The sequence below is a fragment of the Aythya fuligula genome, chromosome 15, assembly GCF_009819795.1.
Source record: "Aythya fuligula isolate bAytFul2 chromosome 15, bAytFul2.pri, whole genome shotgun sequence".
NCBI lineage: Eukaryota > Metazoa > Chordata > Aves > Anseriformes > Anatidae > Aythya > Aythya fuligula.
Window position 1 is genome coordinate 10,003,501 of NC_045573.1, and position 23,464 is coordinate 10,026,964.

General features: G+C 34.2%; 1 protein-coding gene across 1 annotated transcript in view; it reads left to right on the plus strand.

Moving 5' to 3' along the window:
* Nucleotides 1–23,464, plus strand: part of SNX29 (sorting nexin 29) — a 130,450-nt gene that overhangs the window by 78,583 nt on the left and 28,403 nt on the right. Inside the window, exons 19-20 of the mRNA XM_032197430.1 lie at nucleotides 5,240–5,380; nucleotides 21,340–21,479. Of these exons, the coding sequence (XP_032053321.1) occupies nucleotides 5,240–5,380; nucleotides 21,340–21,479 (281 nt within the window). The remainder of the gene's footprint in view (nucleotides 1–5,239; nucleotides 5,381–21,339; nucleotides 21,480–23,464) is intronic.

Below are 23,464 nucleotides of genomic sequence, written 5' to 3' on the forward strand. Positions count from 1 at the left end.
GAGTTCTAAAGATAAGACTATGGACCAGTAGTAGGCCAAAATTAGTGTTACTTAAAAGCAAATGTAAACTTTAACTGGTCAAGGGAAATAGCTCAGTTGAGTTAACCTGCAAATTGGCACTTATTTTTTTTAAACGTTACCTATTTGTATTTGTGCTGATTGGCTTGTCTCTACCAAACCAGCTGCGAATTTTTCTTTTTGTTGTCACATGCTTGGGCATTTATAACAAACAGCACAATCTCCAGAAAAACTTTTTTAGTTAGTTAGAAGGACAGTAATACAATAGAAATACAGCAATGCAGCAATATGGTTTGTCTCAGTCACTTTTTTTTTTTTTTTTTAACGATGGTGCTTAGGTGGCAAATGTCACAGCAGCTTCCTTAATGTAAATCAGGCTCTTTTGCATTCCTTGTACTGCCCAGCATTTTTTTTTTATGCTCGTAAGATAAACTATGACCTTGTGTTTGCAAACTTTCTCCATATTCATTATATCCTTTGAAATGTTCCAAGTTCTCTTGCATCTTGTGACATTGAATTCTGCACATTTTATAGTAGTGTCTTCTCCCCTTCAGAAGTTTTTCTTGCCTCCGGAATAGGCTCACAGGGACTTCTACTCTGGCAGGCTTGTATTTGCGGAGCTCCCATCTACAGAGTTCTCTGGCTAGCATCCATTTTTCAGTGTGTTCAAATTGTTCTACCAGGAAATGTGAGCCCTATTTGTAGGAAAGATTTTATGGTCATTCAGTTTACGGAATTTTGTTCCTAATGCTTCATCTGGTATTTTTATAATCCTGAACATCAGTGCAACAGAAGAATCTCTGCAATACCCTGTTCGCTATCTCTTTCTATGAAAGGTGCTTGAAAGAGCACCAAATACTGAATTGTAAATATACCAATTGATACTTATGCATTCAAAAAGAAAAGCACTCTCTTGAGACTACTGCAGCTCTGAAGAAAGAATTTGGATTATAAGAATTTAATCCAGGAAGCTACACGGGGACCTAGGGCAAGCTGGAAATTTGGTCCTTGTCCTTTCTTTTCCTTAGGTTTTTATGCATAAGTGGTGGTGTCAGTGGTTACTAATTGAAGGTGTCAATAGTTATTAATCTGTTACCAGGGTCTATTAAGCAGCTATGAGTCAAAAATGCTGTTAAAGATTCCATAACCAATTAAAGAAACTTTTACCTCAATAAAACAGTATCATGGAATTAGGTTTTACTCATTTCAGTATAGAATCGTTAAATTAGTGCTTTCAAATCGGCATTTCAGCAATACCAATTTATCAGGTAGTTTTCTAAAAAACGAAACGCTATTAAATTACTACTGTTTCAGCTATTTCTCTTCAAATCTTTAACTTCAAATATGTTTGTGATGAGAAAATAGCAGACTAATTCATTATATGTGCTTATTAACTATTTTTTTCTTTCAGCTGTTGTAAATCATTGCTATGAGAAGGTTACCAGTTGGTCTTTACACAGGAGACCCAACTGGAAAGTGCTCCTAAATTACAGGCAGAAGCTACTTAATTCATTTCTTGATCAAATCAAAATCTTAAGTCTACAATCAAGTAACCGTTCCAGCAATGATTTTAGTTTGCTCTATGAATGCGTAAAAAGTTTGAATATTACTTAATTATATTAGGAATTGGATGATTTTCAGGAAAACATTTGGGCATTTGAAATGAAATGTTATTATTTGGAATTGAATTTTAAGTGGACCGAAGAATGAGGCCCTGAGTAGTCCTTTAAACTTTCTAGAACGTGATCCTAAAATATTGTTCTGTACTTACATGACATATGCTTAGTTTTTTTCAGTAGCAGAAAGTAGTGACCCTCTGAGGTGCAACGTGATAATTTGGGACAAGAATACACAGAAGTCTTGTAATCCACTTCAATGAAGTGTGTGATAGTATGGTTTAGCTGCATCCATTAGGCTTCCTATCATTACTCACCTCACTCTTGAATATCACCCACAGCTTCTCATATATCTTTTGTTATATCCTGTGACTCAGTCCCTTATGTCTCACACATGTTTTTCTCCAGTCCTCCATATTTTGCTCCCTGTTGTCTGTCTCTTTAATTTTTCCTTTCTGAAATTTCAGGCATCTCCATTTCTCCATTTCCCCTACATGCCCCTTGTTTCAGACTCCTTGCTTCCCTCTGACCCCTTTTTCAAACAAAGTCCCCCTGCCCACAAGAAGTTAATTATAGTTTATCTGCTTTTGTGCTGAGATCACTGGAATTGCTGTTGTGAGCTGCGGATGAGTTGGCTGGACTTGGTTCCTTTGATTCCTTGATTGACCAGAGCAATGTGTTTCTGCATCTGCCCCTTTCTTCCTTCGGCCCTTCCTTGGGAAGGGCTGTTGAGTTTGGAAGCAACACCTGGTTAGAGATTTCTTGGAGGCTTCTTGAACAAGTTGCAGGGAGTATTTTTGACTCAATTTTTCCATCTGTTCAACAGGGATAAAATTATGCTGCATCACCTGAGTAGTTCTGCAGTGTTTAGATATTCCATGAATAAAAGCTACAGTAATTTTTAGATAGTAGAGGCAATTTGGGGTTATTGATATTGCAAGGGAACTATTCCCAGGGTAAAATGTGGTTTAAAAAACCTGGAACCTTTCTCTTGCTCAGAAACTGAAGATCATCATCACCATAGCATCTGTTTAGTGTATTCTGTAATTAGCATCCACAGATTACATTGATTTCCCATTAAAAGATCACAAAAGAAATTCTGAATATGTTGAAAATGATGAGAATAGTTCTAACTACTTTTAAGACATATCAAGGTTCTAGATTTTGATTGTATTTCAATTTTTTGACTACAGAGATTATTATTCCCTGTTTCTGCTGTCCTTAGATTGTATGATCTGTATTTCATTTAAATAAGGATAACTGCCTGTATGCCTTGTAGGACTAATTCAGAATAAATTTATACAAGCAGTTTTATCTTTAGGATTTACTTTGCTTGATTTCCCAATTGAATTTGTGTTGAGTGTTTTGAAATATGTTGGCTTGTGAATAGTATTCCCTTTTGAGATAATAAAACTTTAAATGTGTACTAAATCATGAACTTTAATATGCCTTTCATAGTCTATTATACAGTTGTCAATAAATTGAATATGGCACAGGGTTCCAAATGTTGCATTTTCATGTTTTACTGTCTAAAAGAAATCAATATCTATGTACATAAAAGAACAGGAAGAAATTTTATCTAAGAAATTAATATGTGTTTTTGCAGAACTTAAAAATTGCAATTATAGTGTACTGGATTCCTTAATTAGTTAACTATGGGTTACGGTTTAACAGGTAATATTGAACTGCATGATTCACTGAATCACATGTGCAAAGATAACTGCTTAGCTAAATTATGATTTCTATATTAAACAATTTGGTTAAAGATGCTGTTAACTTTTTTTTTTGTAGTCTAGCTGAAAGAAATTTAATTTTGGGACTGTAGACAATTTCAAACAATATACTGGTCATGAGAATAGGCAGAAAGGTTATATCTGAACAAAGAATAATTAAAATAATTATTATATTAATATAATTTTATTCTACTATTACAGTATGTTTTTCTATAGTAATTTACAAAAATCATGCAAAATACTTGCATTTCATATTTTCCATTTTTTTTTTTTTTCAGAGGTATACTCAGTTATTATAAGACAGTCTTGTAGGTGTCTAATTATCTTCATTCTGGCTTTATTTTCAAAATTAAAATCTGTATACTTCTTGCAGACTTATTACAGGATCTTTATCATTACGTGATCTGAATTCCTGTTGCCAAAACCAGTTGTATTTTTGTTTGTGTGCATATGTAATTTGCACAATACTGTCAGTGTCTAACATTCTTAGATGTGCCAATTTTGGAATCATAGACTTCATTTTTGGTTATAATCATGAAACATGATGAAGTGATGCACAGTAATAACAAAAAATATAGTTGTTATCCAATAGAGTCTGATTTTATGAATATTTCTTTCAGTGAAATACTATAATTTGACAGACGTATATCTGTTAGAAAATGTATTTTGTTACAAGAAGACAGAATCCTCCTGTTTTTTGAGAAACCAGGTGTCTGTAGAGATGAGGACCTTAAGACCTCTTAAGAGGACCTTCTTAAAGACCAAACTAAAGGAAGGCTACATCGACCAGACATCAGTCAATCTCCTCTAAAATACCATGAGTCCTTAGTAAAATTTTGTATTTTGTCATAAGGACTCAGTAAATCTAGAAGAGAAAGGCCAGGTGAATGATTCAGCTTAATTTATGATGCAAAATACTGAGATTATTAACATGCATATGACACATAAACATGCCTATATGCATGAGAATGAGCAAGGTACAGATTCTAATGAGGAAGCTAAGGAAAACTTTACAGATTCAGAGACTCTGGACCTTGAGATTTGATGCTTGGCTGATAGTTTCTGACCTGTGCTGTTTCAGCATTTTTTAAAACAGATAATTTCTGTAGAGGTTATTCCCTGGTAATGAATGAAATCTGAGATTTCAGTAAGTACATTTCACTTCTGTATGAATTTTTCCTAGAGAATGTGACTATTTAGCATATAATTGGTAATATGCTCATGAAATAATTGAGTGGAAAAAACCCTACAGAATCACAAAAGCTACAGCTGTGTTAAATTATACTTAATGTCCTATAGAAGCAGAAAGAATGAATTGTGTATATTTTATAAACAATAAGATTTCTGGTTTATTTTTCAATATAATTTTTTTTAGAAAGTAAATTAAGTTTCATACTTTGAACAAAATTATGTTATGCAATTCTGATGCTACAAAGCCAATTTACGACGTTGAAAAACTGTGTTGAATACATAGACATCAATTTTGTAGTGATATTGAATTATTTTTCCCTTTGCTCACTGGCCAGTAGAATACACTGGAAACCATGGTAACAAAAAGCACTACTGTGGTTGCCCCGGAGTCAGCTTAAAATGAGCAGGCTATGTTTTTCTTGATTAATATAACAACAGGACAGAAAGAGAGAAGGAGGGGGAAGAAGGGAGAGAATTAGATTAATGACCTGCAGTAACAGAAGCAGCGAATGTACAATCAGAGATGGACCTGTGGATCCTGGAACTTCTAGTACTATTGCAAAATGAATGTGAAAGTATTATATTGTGAAGCTTTAAAGAGTAAAGGAGGTTCAATATAGGAGGTTCATAAGTTCAATGGTTTGACTTAAAATTATTTTCTTACATGTCTATGTTTTGCAGGTTTATATTAGAATAAAGGATGATGAATGGAATGTGTATCGAAGGTATGCAGAGTTCAGAAGCTTACATCATAAGTTACAGAATAAATACCAGCAAGTAAGGACTTTTAATTTTCCACCAAAAAAGGCCATTGGAAACAAGGTAATTAAAATAACTCACAGTATTTGAAAGAAACCTTTCTTACACACACACACACACACAAAGTGGGGTGGTTATGATAAATAATTTTTGCAACTGCTATATGGGCAAAATATGCAATATACTTCTAGAAACCAGTATAGAGTGAGAAGTGATCAAAGTAATTCATCATTACAAGTAGGAATGATCTGAAAATTAAATTTAACTATCATAAGTCAAATATTTGAGATTTAAATTATTCTTGTGACTACAAAAACTTTTTTACAATGAACCACTGAGTTTATAATAAACTGATTATAAAATCAGCATTCCTTACGTTAACCAAATTTTTTTTCCTTTTATATCTGATTTTCTCATTTTACATATTTTTTGCCTTCATATCACTGTTCTTGTATAAAATATCTAAGTACCTATCATAAAGAACATTTCAATCATCAAAGGAAAGCTGAGATAACAATTAGAATACCCAAAGATTTTTGTGACATATTTGGCTTAAGACCACATTAATTCTTGTATTGTTAGAAGGCCAGAATCATTCTAATTATATCTGTGGCAACTTCATCTATGGAAGAAAAATCACCATCATTAATTCATACAACATTATTTCATATGAAATAAATTTTCCAAAACAAATAGAAAAAAATGATGTTTGCAGATTTAGTGGCATTCAGACTTGAGTGAGTATGGATTGTGAATGTTTATAGATAGTAACTCTGCTCTGAGTTAAAATGAGTTCCCAAGTGTTCCATAAAAATGAGTAGGTGAGCTTGGCACGCATGACATAAAATGAGTAGTAATGCACATAAACTGGAGTAATAACTGATATATGTTTATATGGAATTCACCAATAAAGTCGTAGATCTGTTTGCTTGGCATAAATATAGTTCAGAGTTAATGCAGTGCGTTGTCTACTAACCTAATAAGTGAAAGTACTTAGAACTTTTCTGCTTTTTCATGTGTTAGAAGATCAAGCGCTTTTCATTTCTAGTGGCATTTTGTAATTAGAAACAACGTATTTTCCTCTTTGTTACATAACTTATTCTCTTTTTTGAAGTGATATCAGCCTCCTCAATAAATTAGGAAAGCCTTCCTTTAAGCTTATTTTATAGTCTTTCATCCTAATTACTTTAAATACTAATTGAATTATAACTTCAGTTACATAATTGATATGTAGAAAACAGTTGAGCAACTTAAAAAAACTTGCGTTGCTTTTTCTTTCAGTGCTTGAGTCAAAGTTCCCCCTTAATCGTGCATAATCCCACAATCACTTTCCTTTATACTGGGTTTTAGAAGAAGTATCTGCTCTTTGGGTGCCATCTATTGTACTCCTAGAAGAGTACAATGCTGAGACATTAGCCAACTGTAAGATTGTCATTGAGGCTGCCCAGGGAAGTGGTTGGAGGTATTAAGAAGGCATGTAGATGTGGTGCATAGGGAAATGCTTTAGTGGTAGATTCGGCAGTGCTAGGTTAAGGGTTGGGCTTGATGATCTTGGAGGTCTTTTTAAACTTAAGTGATTCAATGATTCCTGACTTTCAGTATAGGATGAGAGGTTTATGCAGGATCTTACACATTAAGGTATTTGGTAATAAACATGGGAAGAGATACTGTCACTACTAATTGCTTTTATTTTAACGCTGCTTCTTATTTTTAATTTTTAGGGGCATTGTTGCCTGTTTGATGTGTTGCTAAATTTCAGAAGAGTTTTTTTTTCCTCTCTAATCTTAGTTACATTTTTAAAATAGAATAGCAGCTCTCTTCACATTTCTAGATTAATCAGTACAATCTTAACTTAGTACCTAAAGAGCAATTTTGTAGCTAAATTCTGCTAACAAAAGCATCTCTGAGTTTAGGTCAGTCTATGGCTTTCATATTTTCTACAAATCCTCAATATTGTTAGGTGCCCAAATAGCATATTGATAAACAGTCCTCCATGTGTAAATTCATAATCATAGCTAGTTCACAAGTTTTGGAAAATGGTGTTGTAAGCTTTTAAATCCACCAGGCCTATATCTGATTGATATTACTCATTGCATCTCTGCAGAACACTTTGCTTGTGAGGCTAGTGAAGGTGATGTGCTTACTTGAAACTGTAGTGGCATTGAAAGAACTTGTGTTGAAATCAACACCTTCCTTGGTACCCACACTAAGTTTTGTGTTTAGGTACATGCCTCAGGTTTAGGGAACCTCCAGGACAAGAGGACCATGTTCTACAGTATGACCTAGAACCATTACTGCATAGTAACAAAACACTATCCACTGTTTTACTATGCAAAAAATTGGAGCACAGAGGAGGAAACTTAGCAGAGGACAGTAATGCAGAAAAGACTATGGAGAACTATTTATTTTCATTCTTATTTTCTTGCCTAGTGCAATAGGAATCAGGGATATCATGTTCAAATACAAAATTGAAGTTTGACAGAGAAAATGCAAAAATCAGTATTTCAGCTCATTTGGAAAGTGAGAAAATGAAATATTTTTTAGTGCTGATATGTTGTCATCAAGTAGCAGTAAAATCGGAAAATATTTAACAATTAACAAATTGTTAAAATATTTAACAATGTTTAACAATTATAAGACAATAGATTAAGAATCTAGTATTCTTATTAATAGTTTATTCTGTTTTTAATGTATTTGTGCCTTCTGCTTGTTAGCATTAAGGTAGGACAAAAGATCTTAGAGTTCATTTTCATGATCTTTCAACAAATTATATAGGATTAGAAACTGGCTTTAACACTTGAGGAAACATATTTAATGTACAGAAAACTGTCATAATAAAGTCACCAATTAGTAGAAAGTGAACAGAGAAGGGGAAAGAATACTGCTGTGGACAAGTAACCTTTTTTCAATTACAAAGAAGTGTGTTTATTTGGCTTTCAGGTTGTTAACCTTACTTTCAGTGTCTCAGTTTAATTTGCATGTAGCAAATTAGAACTAATGTAAAACAATGAAAAGAATAATTCGATTTATAAGTGTTGCTTTAAATCAAATTTGAACAGTTAATTACTAAAGTGGGTAAACTGGTAGGAAATCGTAACAGTAATGCTTGTAGAACTTGATGTATTTTCTTATTTACTCTAGTCCCCATACTGTGTATTTTCTACTAATGATCTTTCAGTGCTGCTGCCAAGTAGTTGGCGAGATCTTTATAAGAAGTCCTTGCAAGAATAAATATTCTTCCTTCAGTTTATTGATATTTTGAGCAAAACTGAGAAACACTTGTTCTCGTTACATGTGTAAGAGAAATGTCACAGTGGAGTTACTCATACATGTTTGTACTTTGCTTTTTTAAAAACTGCAAATCTTTTTATTCAAAACTTATGAACTGTATTTTTATCATTTGAACTATTTGTTGCGTAATTTTAAAACATTCTGTCCATGTATCGGCCTGGTTGGTAGTTTCCTAAGTATTTTATATGCAGCTGTATATACCAAGACTTGTAATTTCTAACCATGGTTTTCTTGCAAGAAATAGATCTCTGCATTTCAGTTTGCCTTCAGGTACTTTGGATCTTTTGAATTCATATTTCCATTACTGCAGTTTAAGTTTTTGTTGTGACTGCTGCCTTCCTGCCAGGTTCTTAAAGCCAAGGGACTGGTTTGGTTCCACAAGCATTTCTAGGTCTAGAGAATACTGAGTTTGTGAGTTCATGAAGACAAACTTCATGCAATCATAACACTTGATTGCAAAGGGATCCCTGTATGCGTTTGTATAAAACTATAGCTTTTTTTTTTTTTTTTCATTTAAGAGGAATTTTAATTTTCTTGCAGTTAGTTTCTGACCTCTGTTGGTGCTGTGTTGGTGCCTTCCTTCTTGAACTGTTGCTTTCAAACTAATGGTTAAGTAATAATACGTGAGTACTTCCTGAGCCATTATTCATTTTTTTTAATGTTGCAATGTCCTTAAAATCTCAGTTGCTACTTCATTAAGTGTTAGAATCTGCCCAATGCAGAATGGGATTTAATAACTGGATAAACATCTAATTATCCTCTTGCAAGAGTATTATTGTCCTAGTAGAGGACATATCAAAATAGAAATGATTCTTTGCTCCAGTGAGAGATGTGAATTCAGTGATTGTCTAAGTGTGTAGAAATTGAATCGGGTAGCTTTCTGCTGAGTGCTGACTTGACTGCATGATATCCTTTGCTTTCCTTTAAAATATTGGATATTCAGTATGGAAAGAATACACAAGAATACACAGCACTTTTCTGAGATTAGAAGAGTGACTTTGCCATGACTCCTCGACTGCATAGGAAGAGCAATACAGAAATTTAAAATAAGTTTTCTGTCTAGGAGAAAATGTTGGGAGCAGCATTATTCATCATTTTAGCCTGTGCAGCTGAAGTCTGTGAGCTCTCAATAGCTTGTTCCATGCCCAAACATCAGTCCAATAAAGTAGATTTGTGTCTCTCTCACCCCAGTGACTAAGCTAAATGGTAGGCTGTTCTGTGTATGTAATTATTTTTAAAGTTTGTCAGTATTATGTGTATGTATCTTAAAAGATCTATTCATATATTCACACTAATACATAAATATAGACATGTATGGCAGCGTTAACGGCAACATTTGGGATACAGGTGAAGGTAGTTTCTAGAATATATTTTAATTCTGCAAATTCTATGCACCAGGGAATTTGTCTTTTTCCTGTTTGTCAGTGGACGCCCTGTCTCTGTCTTTACATGAACAGTGCAGACGGCTTCTTTTTTTTTTTTTCCCCTGCCAGCACAGGTATTCTTCTTCTTATTTTTTTTTCTGAACAATGTCTGGTCTGTTTGCATGTTGCTGAAGATGCCGAAAAGATATAGAGAGTCTCCAGAATAACTGTGTTTAGGGAAAAAAAATCTTAGGGAAGGATGTAATTTCACTTTAGGCTTGGGTGGCTTTGCACCCTGATTCAGCAGGGTACTTCAAGGCATCCTAAAATTTAAGTACATTTGGTTTTCATTGAAATCAGAAGTACAGATACACGTGCTTTTGTACTTTACGAGGTTTAGTAGGTCAGAGAAACTATTCTTCGTTAAAGTAGTTTGTCAAAGTCAAACTGTTATAGTGACTTGTGACTTAGAAAGCAGTGACAAAAGCAGAACTTCTAGCTAATGCCTTTGGGCCAGTGGGCTAAGTAATATTTCTTAGCGCTAAGCTGTGATAGCCCGTGTCTTCACAGAGAATTAGTAGAAAATTATGACTCTCTATTGCTGTAGAAATAGAATAAATTTATTTAAGGCAGAAAACTTTGGAAATATAAATCCTTAAGTTATATCTTAGTAATTTGAAGTTGAAGATTACTTTCACTAATGCTTACTTAATTTGATTTTTGGATGTTGTAATATATATGCTTAAATTCTATATCATTCTTGATTTTCAAAGTGATTAGATTTTGGTTTTCTTAGTGGAAAGTTTTCTTAGTGGTTTTCTTAGCCTTCTTAGTGGAACTAGTTATTTCAGTTATTTTCATCTACTATCTTGCTTGTGGGTTTTAGAAAAACTATACATAATATAAATTTGGCAGACATGCATTTTCTGTAGCTTGATTAAAAAGGAAAGAAAGAGATCCATTTCTGTTGTGTTCAAATCAGGAAAAACTCAGGTTAATTTTACATATTTAGCCATAAATGTTAATTCCATAACAGTGATTCTGTAGCATTCTGTAGTGATAAAGGAAGTGTTGTCCTTTAGGCTCACTGTGTTACTTCATAACTTGAAAGTTCAGTTAACAAAGATGCATAGCCATGCAGATTAATTTAAATACAGTCGTATTTACAAATAGGTAACTTAATTGAAGTACCATACAGATAGAAATAAAAAGAATTTCACATTTGCCATAATTAAGATTTCTAGACACAGCACATCTCTTTTCTGTCACCATGGCATGCGCGTCAATGAGGACTACAGAGTATTTCAGATTTTAAGTCTTGGGTGAAGTGAAATCCAATTCCATAACTTATATTTCTGTCATGCTTTTCTCTTGAGGTTAGAGTCACCTTTATAAGAATCATCACAAGGAGCACAGTATACAATATGCAGTCTGAATTATATAATGTGGCACATGAAGCCTGTTTGTAGCTACTTCTGTCTGTTAAAGTGAGTTACAATACCAGCCCCAACAAAGCTGGGTAGCTTTTGTTGTTAGTTCACAATTTCTGGCTGCTTGTGTAACTAAATACATTTCCTATGAATTAATAGGGCAAAAATGTAAAAGAAGAAACAACTGTGGTATGACTAAATGTGATGCAAATGTCAGTAAGACTGTGTATTATAACAACATTTTATTATAAGCCAGTTGAATCAGAATAGTCAATTAAATTTGCTATTGTAGTGTAGTACAAGAAGAGATGATACAGTGATGCCAACAAATACTACATTTGTTAGAGATTCAAAATAAACCTTAACGGAGGAGGAGCAATTCCCTTTCCTAGTGTATCGGAGGAGATAAATGGCCATACTGATTCAGGTCTGTGATCCAGCCAGCCATTTTCACTGTTGGTGTCCAAAGTGGGTTCCTGGATTTGTGCAGATCCTCTGGGTTTTTACCTGGAAAACTTGATGGACTCACTTGATGTTTTATGTATACAGCACTTTAAAAAAAAAAAAAAAAAAAAAGAGAGAGAGAGTTCAGTTTTTTTTGGTCATGTCACTGTCTAAGAGAAGAGAGATAAATCAGTAGGAAATGGTTAGCTTTTATATTACAAATACTTTATAGCAAATGCTTCATCTTGAAGTTCTGTGCTATGAAATGTCTGGGTTACCTAAAACTCAGCATGAAGTCTAAAGCTAGCACAGTGCATGGCAGTATATTTTATTTTTGGTGGCTTAATTTAAAAGATAAACAGTATGACAACTCATACTTATGCATCTCTTTCAAAATGTCTCACTGAATTCATATGTGCATGTAGGTGTTCATTTGGTGCTTATGTGTAACATTTCATGGGAATCGTGAATTGAGTCTTTTTATTTTCAAATTACAAAAAAAAAAAAAAAAAAAAGATACTAATTGCTGCTGAACTTTAGTTAGAAGGAGCACAAAATATTTGGGATCTATAAAATAAAGTTTTGTCTCTCAAGGGTTTTCTTTTCCCTGTCTTGAAATACTGCAGTTAAGAGAAGTAATTTGTTTGAAGAAATTACTGAAGATGAAGCCTGTAGAAACAGTTCAGATGGTGTTGCTTTACATGATGACACTGGGGGGGCTGGGGGGGAGTAATGTAATTTACATGCTGCTTGGACAACTGCTAGATAAAAATATTGTGGTTTTATAACTCCCCATGCGTCATTTAGGTATTCTAGTAGCCTTCTGGTATAAAATGAAAATACAAAAATAACTTTCTAAATTTATTTCTTATTGTGTTGGTGATGCAAAATTAGCTAGTTACTGGGATTAATACGTTTCTCTTTGGGGAGATGTTATGAGAGACACCCGATGACAAATATAAAACTAAACCCTCCTTTCTCTGAATCTGAAATTTTTACCTTAATTTTTCTGTCTTTTTGTACCTATCGATATGCTTGATTTTGTTTTTTCCTCTGAAATTTGTTGTTTTATAAATATTCATATTTTAATTTCACTACCTTTCAGGGGGACTGCTGATAATAAACATAATAAGTGTTACTTTTTAAATTTGAAGTGGAGACAACTGAATATCAAATACTTCAGATCATGTTAAATGCTAGAAACATATTCCACATTTATTTCTAGAAACTTGAATTGTGCTATCTAGATAAAATTTCTGTTAAAGGAGAATCCAGTCTTTTGAGTGGGAATGAAGTTGAGGGACCATATTTCATCCCTGTACTATTTGACATTTGGGATGGTCAAATGCTGAATTAATTATTTTTTCTGTTTTCTGGAAAATCATGTGTTTATTGCTAGAGTTAAAAACATTTCAAATAGAAGTATTTGGATAATGTTGGTCTCCAGGTGTAGATGGTAGTCAGAAGCTAGCAGTCTTTAGAAGACCTTCAGATCTCTTTTAAGATGTCTTGATATTGTTGGTTATCAACAAACTGAGCAAGGTTGCTGTGCTCTTAGCTAAATGTGTTGGGAGAGATCAGCCAAGGCAGCAGGGCATTGACTACCTACCTCCCTGTAATGCTGCTCTGACACTTCTGCACCCATCTCTAAGTACCCCCTTGTCCTGCCTTGCTAGATCCATGCAACAAGAACCGGGAGGCATAAGTTCTACTGGAGGGTTTTTGCTGGGAAGGGAATTAATCTATGGAAACATGGTAGGGAAATGATTGTTATGGAGCTCTGTGGAAAATACAGCAACCAATTGCTTTTGCTTGCTGAGGAGGTAGAAGAGAATTTGTAGTTTTGGTTAACCTGTTTGTGGGTTTGGATTATTGATTGTAATGATTTATTTTATTTTGAGGGAAGGCATCACTATAAGCTTGTTTATACGATATTGTACGCTAAGCACTGTTTGTGCCATGTTTCTAATGCTTTTTTTGGGGGGGATTTTGTTTCGGTTTCTCTTAATGTCTTATTTATTGGTCTTTAGGGCATTTTCAAACCTGATAAAAGGAGGAAATGAGGAAAGAAAACTGCAATGGGGAGAAAGCACTGAACTGAGATGTATTTTAAATAATGTTGCTGATAGTTATTACTGCAGTATAGGCTAGCGAAGAAAAGGATCTCAATTTCATGAACTGTTTTGGTAGCTTCCAGAAGCTCCTGAATAAAAATGCAGAGTAGATTGATATGTACTTGGTGTAAGGAGAAAACAAATACAATTTCCCTGTTCAATAGGTGAGCGGAAGATAAGCCCTAGGGGTAATGCTGTAAGCTACAGTTTTCTATTGATGCTTTTTAATGAACAGTTGATTCCATGACAAGTTGACACATGGTGGGCATTTATGCCTTTAAATAATGAAATATTGAGATGAGCCTGGATTTTGTTAGAATAACGTTATCAATTGAGTGCTTCTAGCAGTGAAATTAAGTACAGTGATAAAAAGAGATCAGTTCTGCTTTTGTTCTCAAGCTTTCTTTTTTCATGTTAAACTCTTTTTCTCAAATCTGGTTTTGAGAAAATTTGGCTGGATGATACTGCTTGGTTGAAAATACTGGGTATTTTAAGGTCAAGGTTCTGGGATTGCACTGGGAAGGAATTTAAGAAAACAGGATTGTTTGTTGTTTTGTCAGGACCTGGGGAGTTTTTCCTTCCTTAAAAACAAACATTCAAATTGGGTTTCATTGTGACCTTTGCAAATATATCAGTTAATGTAAAAACTAATCATCGTAATCTAACTATTTTTTAGTCATGATGATGACTCAGCAATTGAATGTTTAGCTCCCATTTCAGCCTCTTATTTCAATCTTCACTTAGAGGTGTGCAATTTGATGTCTTCAAAACAAAAAATGATACAATCATTTAGTTAAGACTGGTTGACCAAAGTGGTGAAAAATATTATACTACACCAGAATAACCTGAGTTTATTTCTGCATTTATGGGCTCATCTTTGAATAGCACTGTTGTTAGCTGTATTTAGGAAGGGATGCATGGTGTGCTCTGGCAGAGGCTGATGCAGCTCTCATTGAAGTCCAAAGCTATATTTCCTCCTATTTTAATGGAGTTGGATTGGGCTGTGCTTTTTCCCCAATGATAACAATAGGTTAGTTAAATGATAACTAGTGTTCAGAACATTGGAAGCAGTGCATTTTATATTGATTGCAGCAGCACCAAACCCACAATATAAACGTGTTTTATCTGTCCCTAAATCATGGCAGGTAACCATGGCAATCATACCATTTTCAACAGCCCATGGAAAATGTTTGAAACATCTTAAGTGAGCTGTCCCATTAATAATGAAGAATATCAATGTTTTGCCATCTGCTACATACTAACAGTGTATTGAAAGACCAGCAGTTGTGTGAAACAATTTAAACTGCAAGCTGGAATGAACTTGGCTTGTAATAAAAAACAAAACAAAATGAAAAAAAAAAAACCAACCAAACCTGCAAAACAGTAATAGAAAATATGATTTGTAAGGCTCTGCTTTTTAGTTTTATAGCTTAACATCATCTTCTAATATTTGATGAGTCTGTAAGATTTCCATTGTATAATCTAATTCTTAGAAATCTGTAATTTGATATTAGTAGTTTGCTAATGTATAGTTCTTGCCAGGGTAGAAGCTTGGAAAATTCTCAGTCAAAACTAATTTCTTAAAATATTTTGGGTGCTACTAATTTAAAAATTGAACAGTAAGAGCAGTGTAGTTTCCCAGATGTGTTTTGATGCTTTTGCAATCTGAAGCCTTTTTGCTTGTTAACTGAAGTTTTGTGGACTGTTAATCAAGGTATGTGCTCTTGAACTGAGGGCGAGGAAGTCATTTTAAGAGTGGTTTATGGAGAACGTATAGGTAGTTCTATTTTTCTGAAAATATGCTAACAAATTGAAGGTGCATGCTGGTATGTTAGGTCTCATTTAACCATTTGTTAATTTAATTTAATTAGTTTACAGTGTAAGTTTACATAAATGGGTGGTACACGTGGCCAAGATGCCCTATAGACGTATATCAGAATCTGTCCATATTTTTTATATAATTAAGTCCCTGTATTACATATCATCCTGTCTTTTAACACGGTCAGAAAGATTCGTAATCAAATAGGAAGGAAAATGGATTATGGTTACAGACAATGCATCCCTGCAAGTGCTGGTTCCTTTCTTACATGCCAAATGCTTTCATGGATTGTTACTCAAGTGGCACTGAATATGTGAGGTTTTCTCTTCAGCCAGATCAGAGCTGCTTCTTAGGTAGAGTATTAAGACAGTTTCAGCATCTTGACTAAGAACAGCGGTAGCTGTCCGTAAATAATTTCTTGCACCAAAGTTATGTGGGTGCAAAGTGTTTATCTCTGATGAAATCTTAAATCTTAAAAGCAGAGCTCCTGTCTGCTTTGAGCACACTTTTGCACCTTCTAGTGCTGTGGGCTCAAGGATTGGGGCTTATCACGAATAGGGTAGGAGCTATTTTATACAAGGAATAGTTAAATTTCTTTCTAAATAAATTAACAAATTAAGCTTGGAGGGCACATTCAGTCTATCACCGAATTGAGTTATAAGAACTGAAAGGGCCAGCTAGTCTTGCCTCATGGTTTTACAGTTGGTGAGACTGGAGCCTGTTGTTCAGATATCTTCACAGGAAGACTTACTTTAAGCCTAGCTCAGGAAAGTACTTGAAAATGAGTGCTCCCAGAGTGGTTATGGAAGGATCTAGTATGTTCTGTATTGAAATGGAGAAAAGCTTATTATAGAATCGTCTGTTTTTTTTTCTGTAATAATTTCAAATGATGTATAATTTGTGTTCTATAAACAGATACAGTTCTTGAAAGTATAGGAACCAAATTTGTATAAAGCTGTTTTTAGTGCCATTTTGGTATGTGCTTCTGGGAAAAAAAAAAATCAGTGCAATTATTCAAAAAATTTATTTTTATAGCATTTTTTTGGTTTTCTGTTAGTGCTGTCTCTTAAAATTAAGCAATGCATGTGGTAAAGACAGGTAAAATTCATAAAGCATTCCTACAATTAAAAAGACTTCTTAAGGTACTGATGAGGCAAAGTAAAGATCTTCCTTTCATAACCTAACTGGTTCAATGACTAGGTTGGCAATTCAAGAAATAAATCCTTTTTCCCTGTCGTAAGGCTGTGACCTCCTATTTATTCATCCTACCCTTTCCATTTCTTCTGTATGTTTCTCTTACCTAAATTTCAGAAAATAGTTTTGATCCTTGTAATAGTACCATCCATATTTCTGAGGGCAGGTCTCTCCTTTTTAGCCATGTCACTAAGATCTCTCTTCAGTGAGAAAATGTGTACCTTCATTTAGTACTGTTACTTTGTCTTCCAATACATGCATTTATTTTCCAAAAAATTAACCTTGAATGCTGTGAAAATGTATAAGAATGTCCTGTAGGAGTTGCAGATAACTGGGTCCAATGAAAAGAGGGTTGCAGTTACCTTTTTATAATTTGAGGCTGAAAAAGCTGGCCAGGCTTTGAACCAATTGTGTTTTTCTGCTATCAATTGCTTTATTTACTACTCTGTGACAAGAACTCTTTATCACTGCTGCTACTTGGCAGTAACAATGGCAAAATAATTCCTCTGAGTAGCCAACCTGCTGTTGTGCCACACATGTGGTGACAAAGTACAGACCTACAGCTGCGTTGTTTTGACCCCAGATTACATTGCTTCTGGTGAGAATAGTGGGCAACAGTACACATACCGAATTTCGTGGTAGAGATTGCTCTGTACTGGTTTTGGAGATCATTTTTATATCAGGCTAAAGGAGCATTTTTAAACTGTTTTCAGGCTGAGTTTCACTCCTGAGACTTTCTTTATTTCACTTGAATAAGTGGCAGAAAAACAGCTATATTATAAGCCCTAATAGGATTAGCTGTAAACAGCAAAAATGCATTCCCCAATCATGTTCTGGCAGTTTAATTAGAAAACTGCTTTGTGCAGTTATTATCTTTAGTTAATGAGATTCTTTACATTAGCCATAAGTGATATAAAATACTTATATTCAGCATTTTGCTCCTGTGTTTATTACCAAGTGGTCCTGCCTGAGAAAGAGAATGTGTTGGTTTAAATACATGTGCAGCACACACGGGGGACTAAAAGAGAGCAGCTTCTGCACAAGAGCAAATTTTAACATAATTGCAATGACTTCACTGCAAATACTGTTGCTGAGGATTTGTGACCAAAAAACCTTAAGAACTGAAGAACCGCTAATGATTGCAGTACTGTAAAACGGAGATTTTCTTGTGGGCTTGTAAACAACATTGAGTGACCTGATAAAAGGAGAACCAAGGAAGTGCTGTGGGGGATGAGGCCAGTTCTTTGGAAGGACTCAAGGCTTGAGGCTGTGTCTGTGCTGGGAGCAGGCTCTTGGAGCAAAGTGATGCTCCTTACATGTCCATTATATGCAGTCAGGATCAGGGAAAAGGGATCACACCAAACCTGGAACGGCCTCCCAGGCCAAACATCACTGCTACTCCTGTACTTAAAGCTTTCAGAACTAAGTTGTTCCACAAAGGTTTTCTTCTTTGAGATCTCCTCTGCATGACACCCTATGATGTCTTCTGCCTCATGCAGCTGATAGTAGCAAATCAGTGTCCCTAGCAACGTGGCAATGTGATACTTGAAACCTTTGCAGTGAAAAGATATGGAAGGCAAGGCTGCTTCTTGAGCTAGGCAAAGGAATCAATAGGAATGCAAATCTTAGTGAAAAGAGGGGGAAAAAAATCTGTATCAATTATCTATTAAAATATTGCATTAGGGTTGTTTTTATTTATTATTAGCATTTTATTTTATTCTAATATGTGTCACCACATATTACAATTTTTGCTTTAACGTTAACCAACAGCTTGTATAGACTTCTGTTCTGCACTCTTGTCCAGACTTCGTCAGTGTGGTGGGGCGCAAGCAAGCTGTTGCTCTGTTCCTTTGAGCAGTAACTGTACTCGGCTGGGGAGTGACAGTGGAGTGCATTGCATGAAGTCTCAACAGTGCAGATTTTTCTTTTAAGTATTGGTTTCCAAGAGTTCTCAAGCTTCTTCAGTTCTTCATTTTTCAGTGAAACAATTAATACCAGAAGCATTTGTTGCAGGATTTGTGTGGGGGGTGTGCACGTGTGTGTAGTAAACTGTTGCTGAAAGACATTCTGACTGTTAGAAAAGAAATAGCAAACTGTATAACTCATAGTTGTGGGGTTTTGTTTTGTTTTTTACTTCTGTACTGATCTTGATTCTTCCATGCATTAATGTAACATCAGAATGTCAAACAGGATTGGACATCAATGTGAGTTCATATCTAGAAAATAGAAGGAACAAAAGGTATTTTGAAGTTTTGTGAGCTTAACTAAAGAAGATGAGCACTGACTAGCTTTTTGAAACCTGTAAGGATGAATGTCTTCAGTGGTACCTTACAGTAATTACAATTACATGTTGTTAAATATTCATTTGCCAATAAAAGACTAGAAGAAAAGACTTCCTTACATAATCATAACTGGGGTTATTTTTTAATATACAGGATTCGTATAGTATTTCTGTGATACCTTTATGTACATTGTATTTTATAACCATAACTTGGGAAAGGGATGCTAAGAAGATGGTATGTGTTTGTTCAGAGATTTTAGTCTGGGGAAACAGGATCTATGGAGTATAAGCACTGCAACTGGAGTCCTCCTGTGTCAGTTTCTGTTAATTTAGCATTTTACCCAAATGATTAAGAAAACAGTTGATATAATGAATTCAGTTGATAATTTGTCCCTGATTTTAATGGAATTAAAAATCTGTTATGTTGTTTTAATCCTACACTCAGATAACGACAATGGTGGAAATGTCAACCACTTGTGAAAGGCTTGTCTAAGCTAAGCCATGGCTAAACTGAGTAGATTGCTTGCTGCACTAATGGAAAATTTTAAAAATTCCAAAATGTTAACATATATATGGTTATCAGACAGAAAATACACATTGAAGCTTAAAATAAGTTTAAGCCTTTGTAGAATGTGTCTTGGTTGCCAATATTTGCTAACATACCTTAGTTAACATTGTAATTGTTGTAAATCTATGAATATGAAGTACTGCACTAAGAAATGTCATTCAGATTCATTCTCTTCTTTCTTTAAAAATATTGCTGTTCCTGCTAACTTCTAATGAGAGACAAGAAGAAAATGTCAGTAAGGGTTCTAGAAACTCTACAGTGATCATCCTGAATTCTAAGGAGCTTTCCTGTTTTGATGATGTGTTTGTTTAACCTAAGGAAGGAATAACCTTCCGATCTGCATGGCTTGAACCTTTTTAATACACTGAAATTCTTTAGTAGCATATCAAATGCATCTATGGTGTTTTGTTGGTGAGTTGTCACTTCTTTTGCAAGAAAAAAAATGATTTCAATAGTATTTCTTACACAAATAACACAGGTGGGACAGACAAATTTTATAGAAAATAGTCTTCCTTTGAGAGCTTTAACTGTCTAATAATAATTTTGGCTTTGTGCCTAAAGAACATACTCCGACATTTATACCAGGTGAACAGAGTGCCTGCATTTCTGAGATACAGCTTACTGGCTTCCGCACAAAGCAGGCAGCACCTGGTTTCATTGGAAACCTTTGTAGTCCTCTGTGAGAGTGATATATGGATAGACGTTATATTGTAGTTCACTGTAATTATGAATCCTCACAGGAAGTTAAGTTAGATGTAAATTCCAGAATATGGGGAGCTGTGCTAGCTATTAGGCTTTTAATCTGTAAGTCCCCCAGCAGAATGTGAAGTATATAGAATTATTTTATTTAACAGGGCCAATATCCTATAAAATACTGAGATCTAAAGTACCATAGGAACATCAATAAAACAATTTTATTGGAGTTGTGATATAGTCCTTAAAAACAATCTACTGTATAAAAATTCTGTAAGATAATGATTTATTAATAATAAAAAAATGTAGAGAAATATGAACCCATTTGGGGGTTTGTGTGCCCAGTCTCTGAAAAGTATGAATTATGAATAAATTGTGGGAATGATAAATTGGTATTTCCTTCTGCAAAGACTAGTAGTTCGGGATCTCAAAAGAGATTGCATAAATGGCCACTGACTCTGTTGCACTGTTACGCACTGCCTTGCTAAGACTGTAGTACCTTCTGGAGACCTACTACTACAAAAAGAATTTTAGTCCGTAGGAGAGACCTTCTGCCAAGGAGAGAAGTCAGCATCAGTGGGTGTTTTTATGATAAGGGGTTTTTACTAGGTTGTGTGATTTTCTTTTATCAAGTGCGGAGTCAAGGTGTTGGTTTTCTGATTTGTTTTTACATATTGCTAACATATTTGTATAGGCATGCTACATACAGATCATCAGAAGATTGAATTTGATACTTATTAGGACTATTTAGTGACATTATGGAATTGGAAAACAAAACCAAAACATTCTTTGCACTGTTTATATTTTTTCCTTTTTATTTTTAGGATGCAAAATTTGTAGAAGAGCGACGCAAACAGCTACAAAATTACCTAAGGAATGTAATGAACAAAATTATTCAAACTGTGCCAGAATTCACAGCCAATCCCAAAAAAGAGACTCTTATTCAGCTGATGCCCTTTTTTGTGTAAGTATCTGTCAAGTAGTCAAGCAAATATTAAGCCTGTTTCATCATGATTTAAAATACACTGCCAGTATCTACCAAATATTAAAAAAAAAAAAAAAAAAAAAAAAGTGCTTTTCTAATAGAAGGCACCTGTTCAGATTATAAATGCTTTTGAGCATTTTTGTAATATTTAAAGGAATATATGATATATATACTAATTTTTGTTTATTTAAATGGTAGTTTTAGACAAAAATCACTGTGTAAAGCTTTCAAAAGTGTCTGATTCTCTTTTATTTTGGCTTTTTAAGTTTTGTTTTGCTTTTGTTTGTGTGGGTTTTGTGTTTTTGTGTTCAGTTTTATTTTGGGGATTGAGGGTGGATCACTGTTAGTGTACTTACCAAATTAAAAAGTCAAGCTGTTGAACTCTTTCTAGCTGAACTTTGCAATCTGCTGATGTATGTTCTGACTTCATTGATGTTAGCACTGAATACGTCCAGAAATAGTTTAACACAGTCATCTGTTAAGAATCTGAAAGCAAACCGTTTGATACAGAATCATATCAGGATATCATCTGTTAAAATCTTATCACTTGCTATAAACAGTTCCTTATTTGTAAATGATATTTAGAGCTGTTTAAGTAATATTAATGCAAAATTATGAATACCTATTCATACCTAGTAAGCCATATTAAATTTGCTGTTCAAAAGCCTCTACGCAGGCACTGTGCAAGCATGGATGGATCAATTTGCAGAATCAAGACCCATTTAAAATCAGTATGTTTCAGTAGAAGCATACATACTTAGCTGTACTACTTGATGGCCTTATCCAGGGTTTTAGATTTTCAAGTTTAAACTTAACTTCAGGACAGCTGTGTTTATTAGAACTGTAATAGATAAATGGAAGAATGCTAAGATTTTGTGGCACTCATTTTTTCAGTTTTTCCTGGATTTTAAAAAGTCAAAATCAATTTGAGGAGACACCCTGAGGTGGTTGTCATAAATACCAAAACAGTGTTTGTAGAGGCATATATCTCAAGAGACTTACCTTTTTCTTGTTCTTAAGAATCTATTGTGTAAAATCTTACTAAGGGCTGTAAAGACTGAAATGGTTTTGAGTACTTCCAGTTGAGAGGCCAATAAATGACAATTTGTTAAGTCACTTTAAAGTGACTGTATCATGCTGTATTTTGTTTTTAAACAAGAGGGGGGACAGTACAGAATACATTTGTGACTGAAGTTTCAAATCAAATATTTTTTGCTTTTCCTCTCCAATTATATTTATTTTTAAGATGGTTAATTATAGCTGTGTGAAGTAGTGAACTGATAATTCCATGTCAACTTCATTTCATAATTTGTTGTTTTAGATGTAGAGCAAGAAAAATTCTCAATGGTATCTACATAGAGGTTTAACAATTGTTACTTAAGTTCCCATTGTTTCTTTTGTTCATTATAATTAATAATCTTGAGTTCCACACAGACAAGGAGTAATGCAGAATAACATCTGGAAGTTAGGGCTAGTTAGTTTTTCCTCCTCAACCAGTGAGGAGGAAAAACTTGTGAACGAAGTTAAATTTTGAGCCATGTGGGGTAGTAAATTATGATTTGTTTCCAAGGATACATTGAGTTGCTGTAGTAGCGATCTTTATCTTAGCATTACAATGGTTCATAAAGACAGCAACAAAACAAATATTAAAATAGGAGAAAAGTGGACAGTAATTTAAAACAGAAGCTATTAGATTAGGAAATGCAATGGCTACTGTAGTTAGAAATATTAATTTGAAGCTTTTGCCTTAACTGATGAAAAACATGTCCATAGCAGCAGTTCGTTACTTGAACTGTGATGGATTATATACATGCTTTTACCAAAATGATAGTGGTTTATGTGAGATTATAATTCTGTGAGTTCATAAACTGAGACAATATAGGAATGATGTAAAAGCAATTATACTACTTTTCAAAGCAAAATAAAAAAAAATACTGCAATCAAATTATTCTCTAACAATGGTA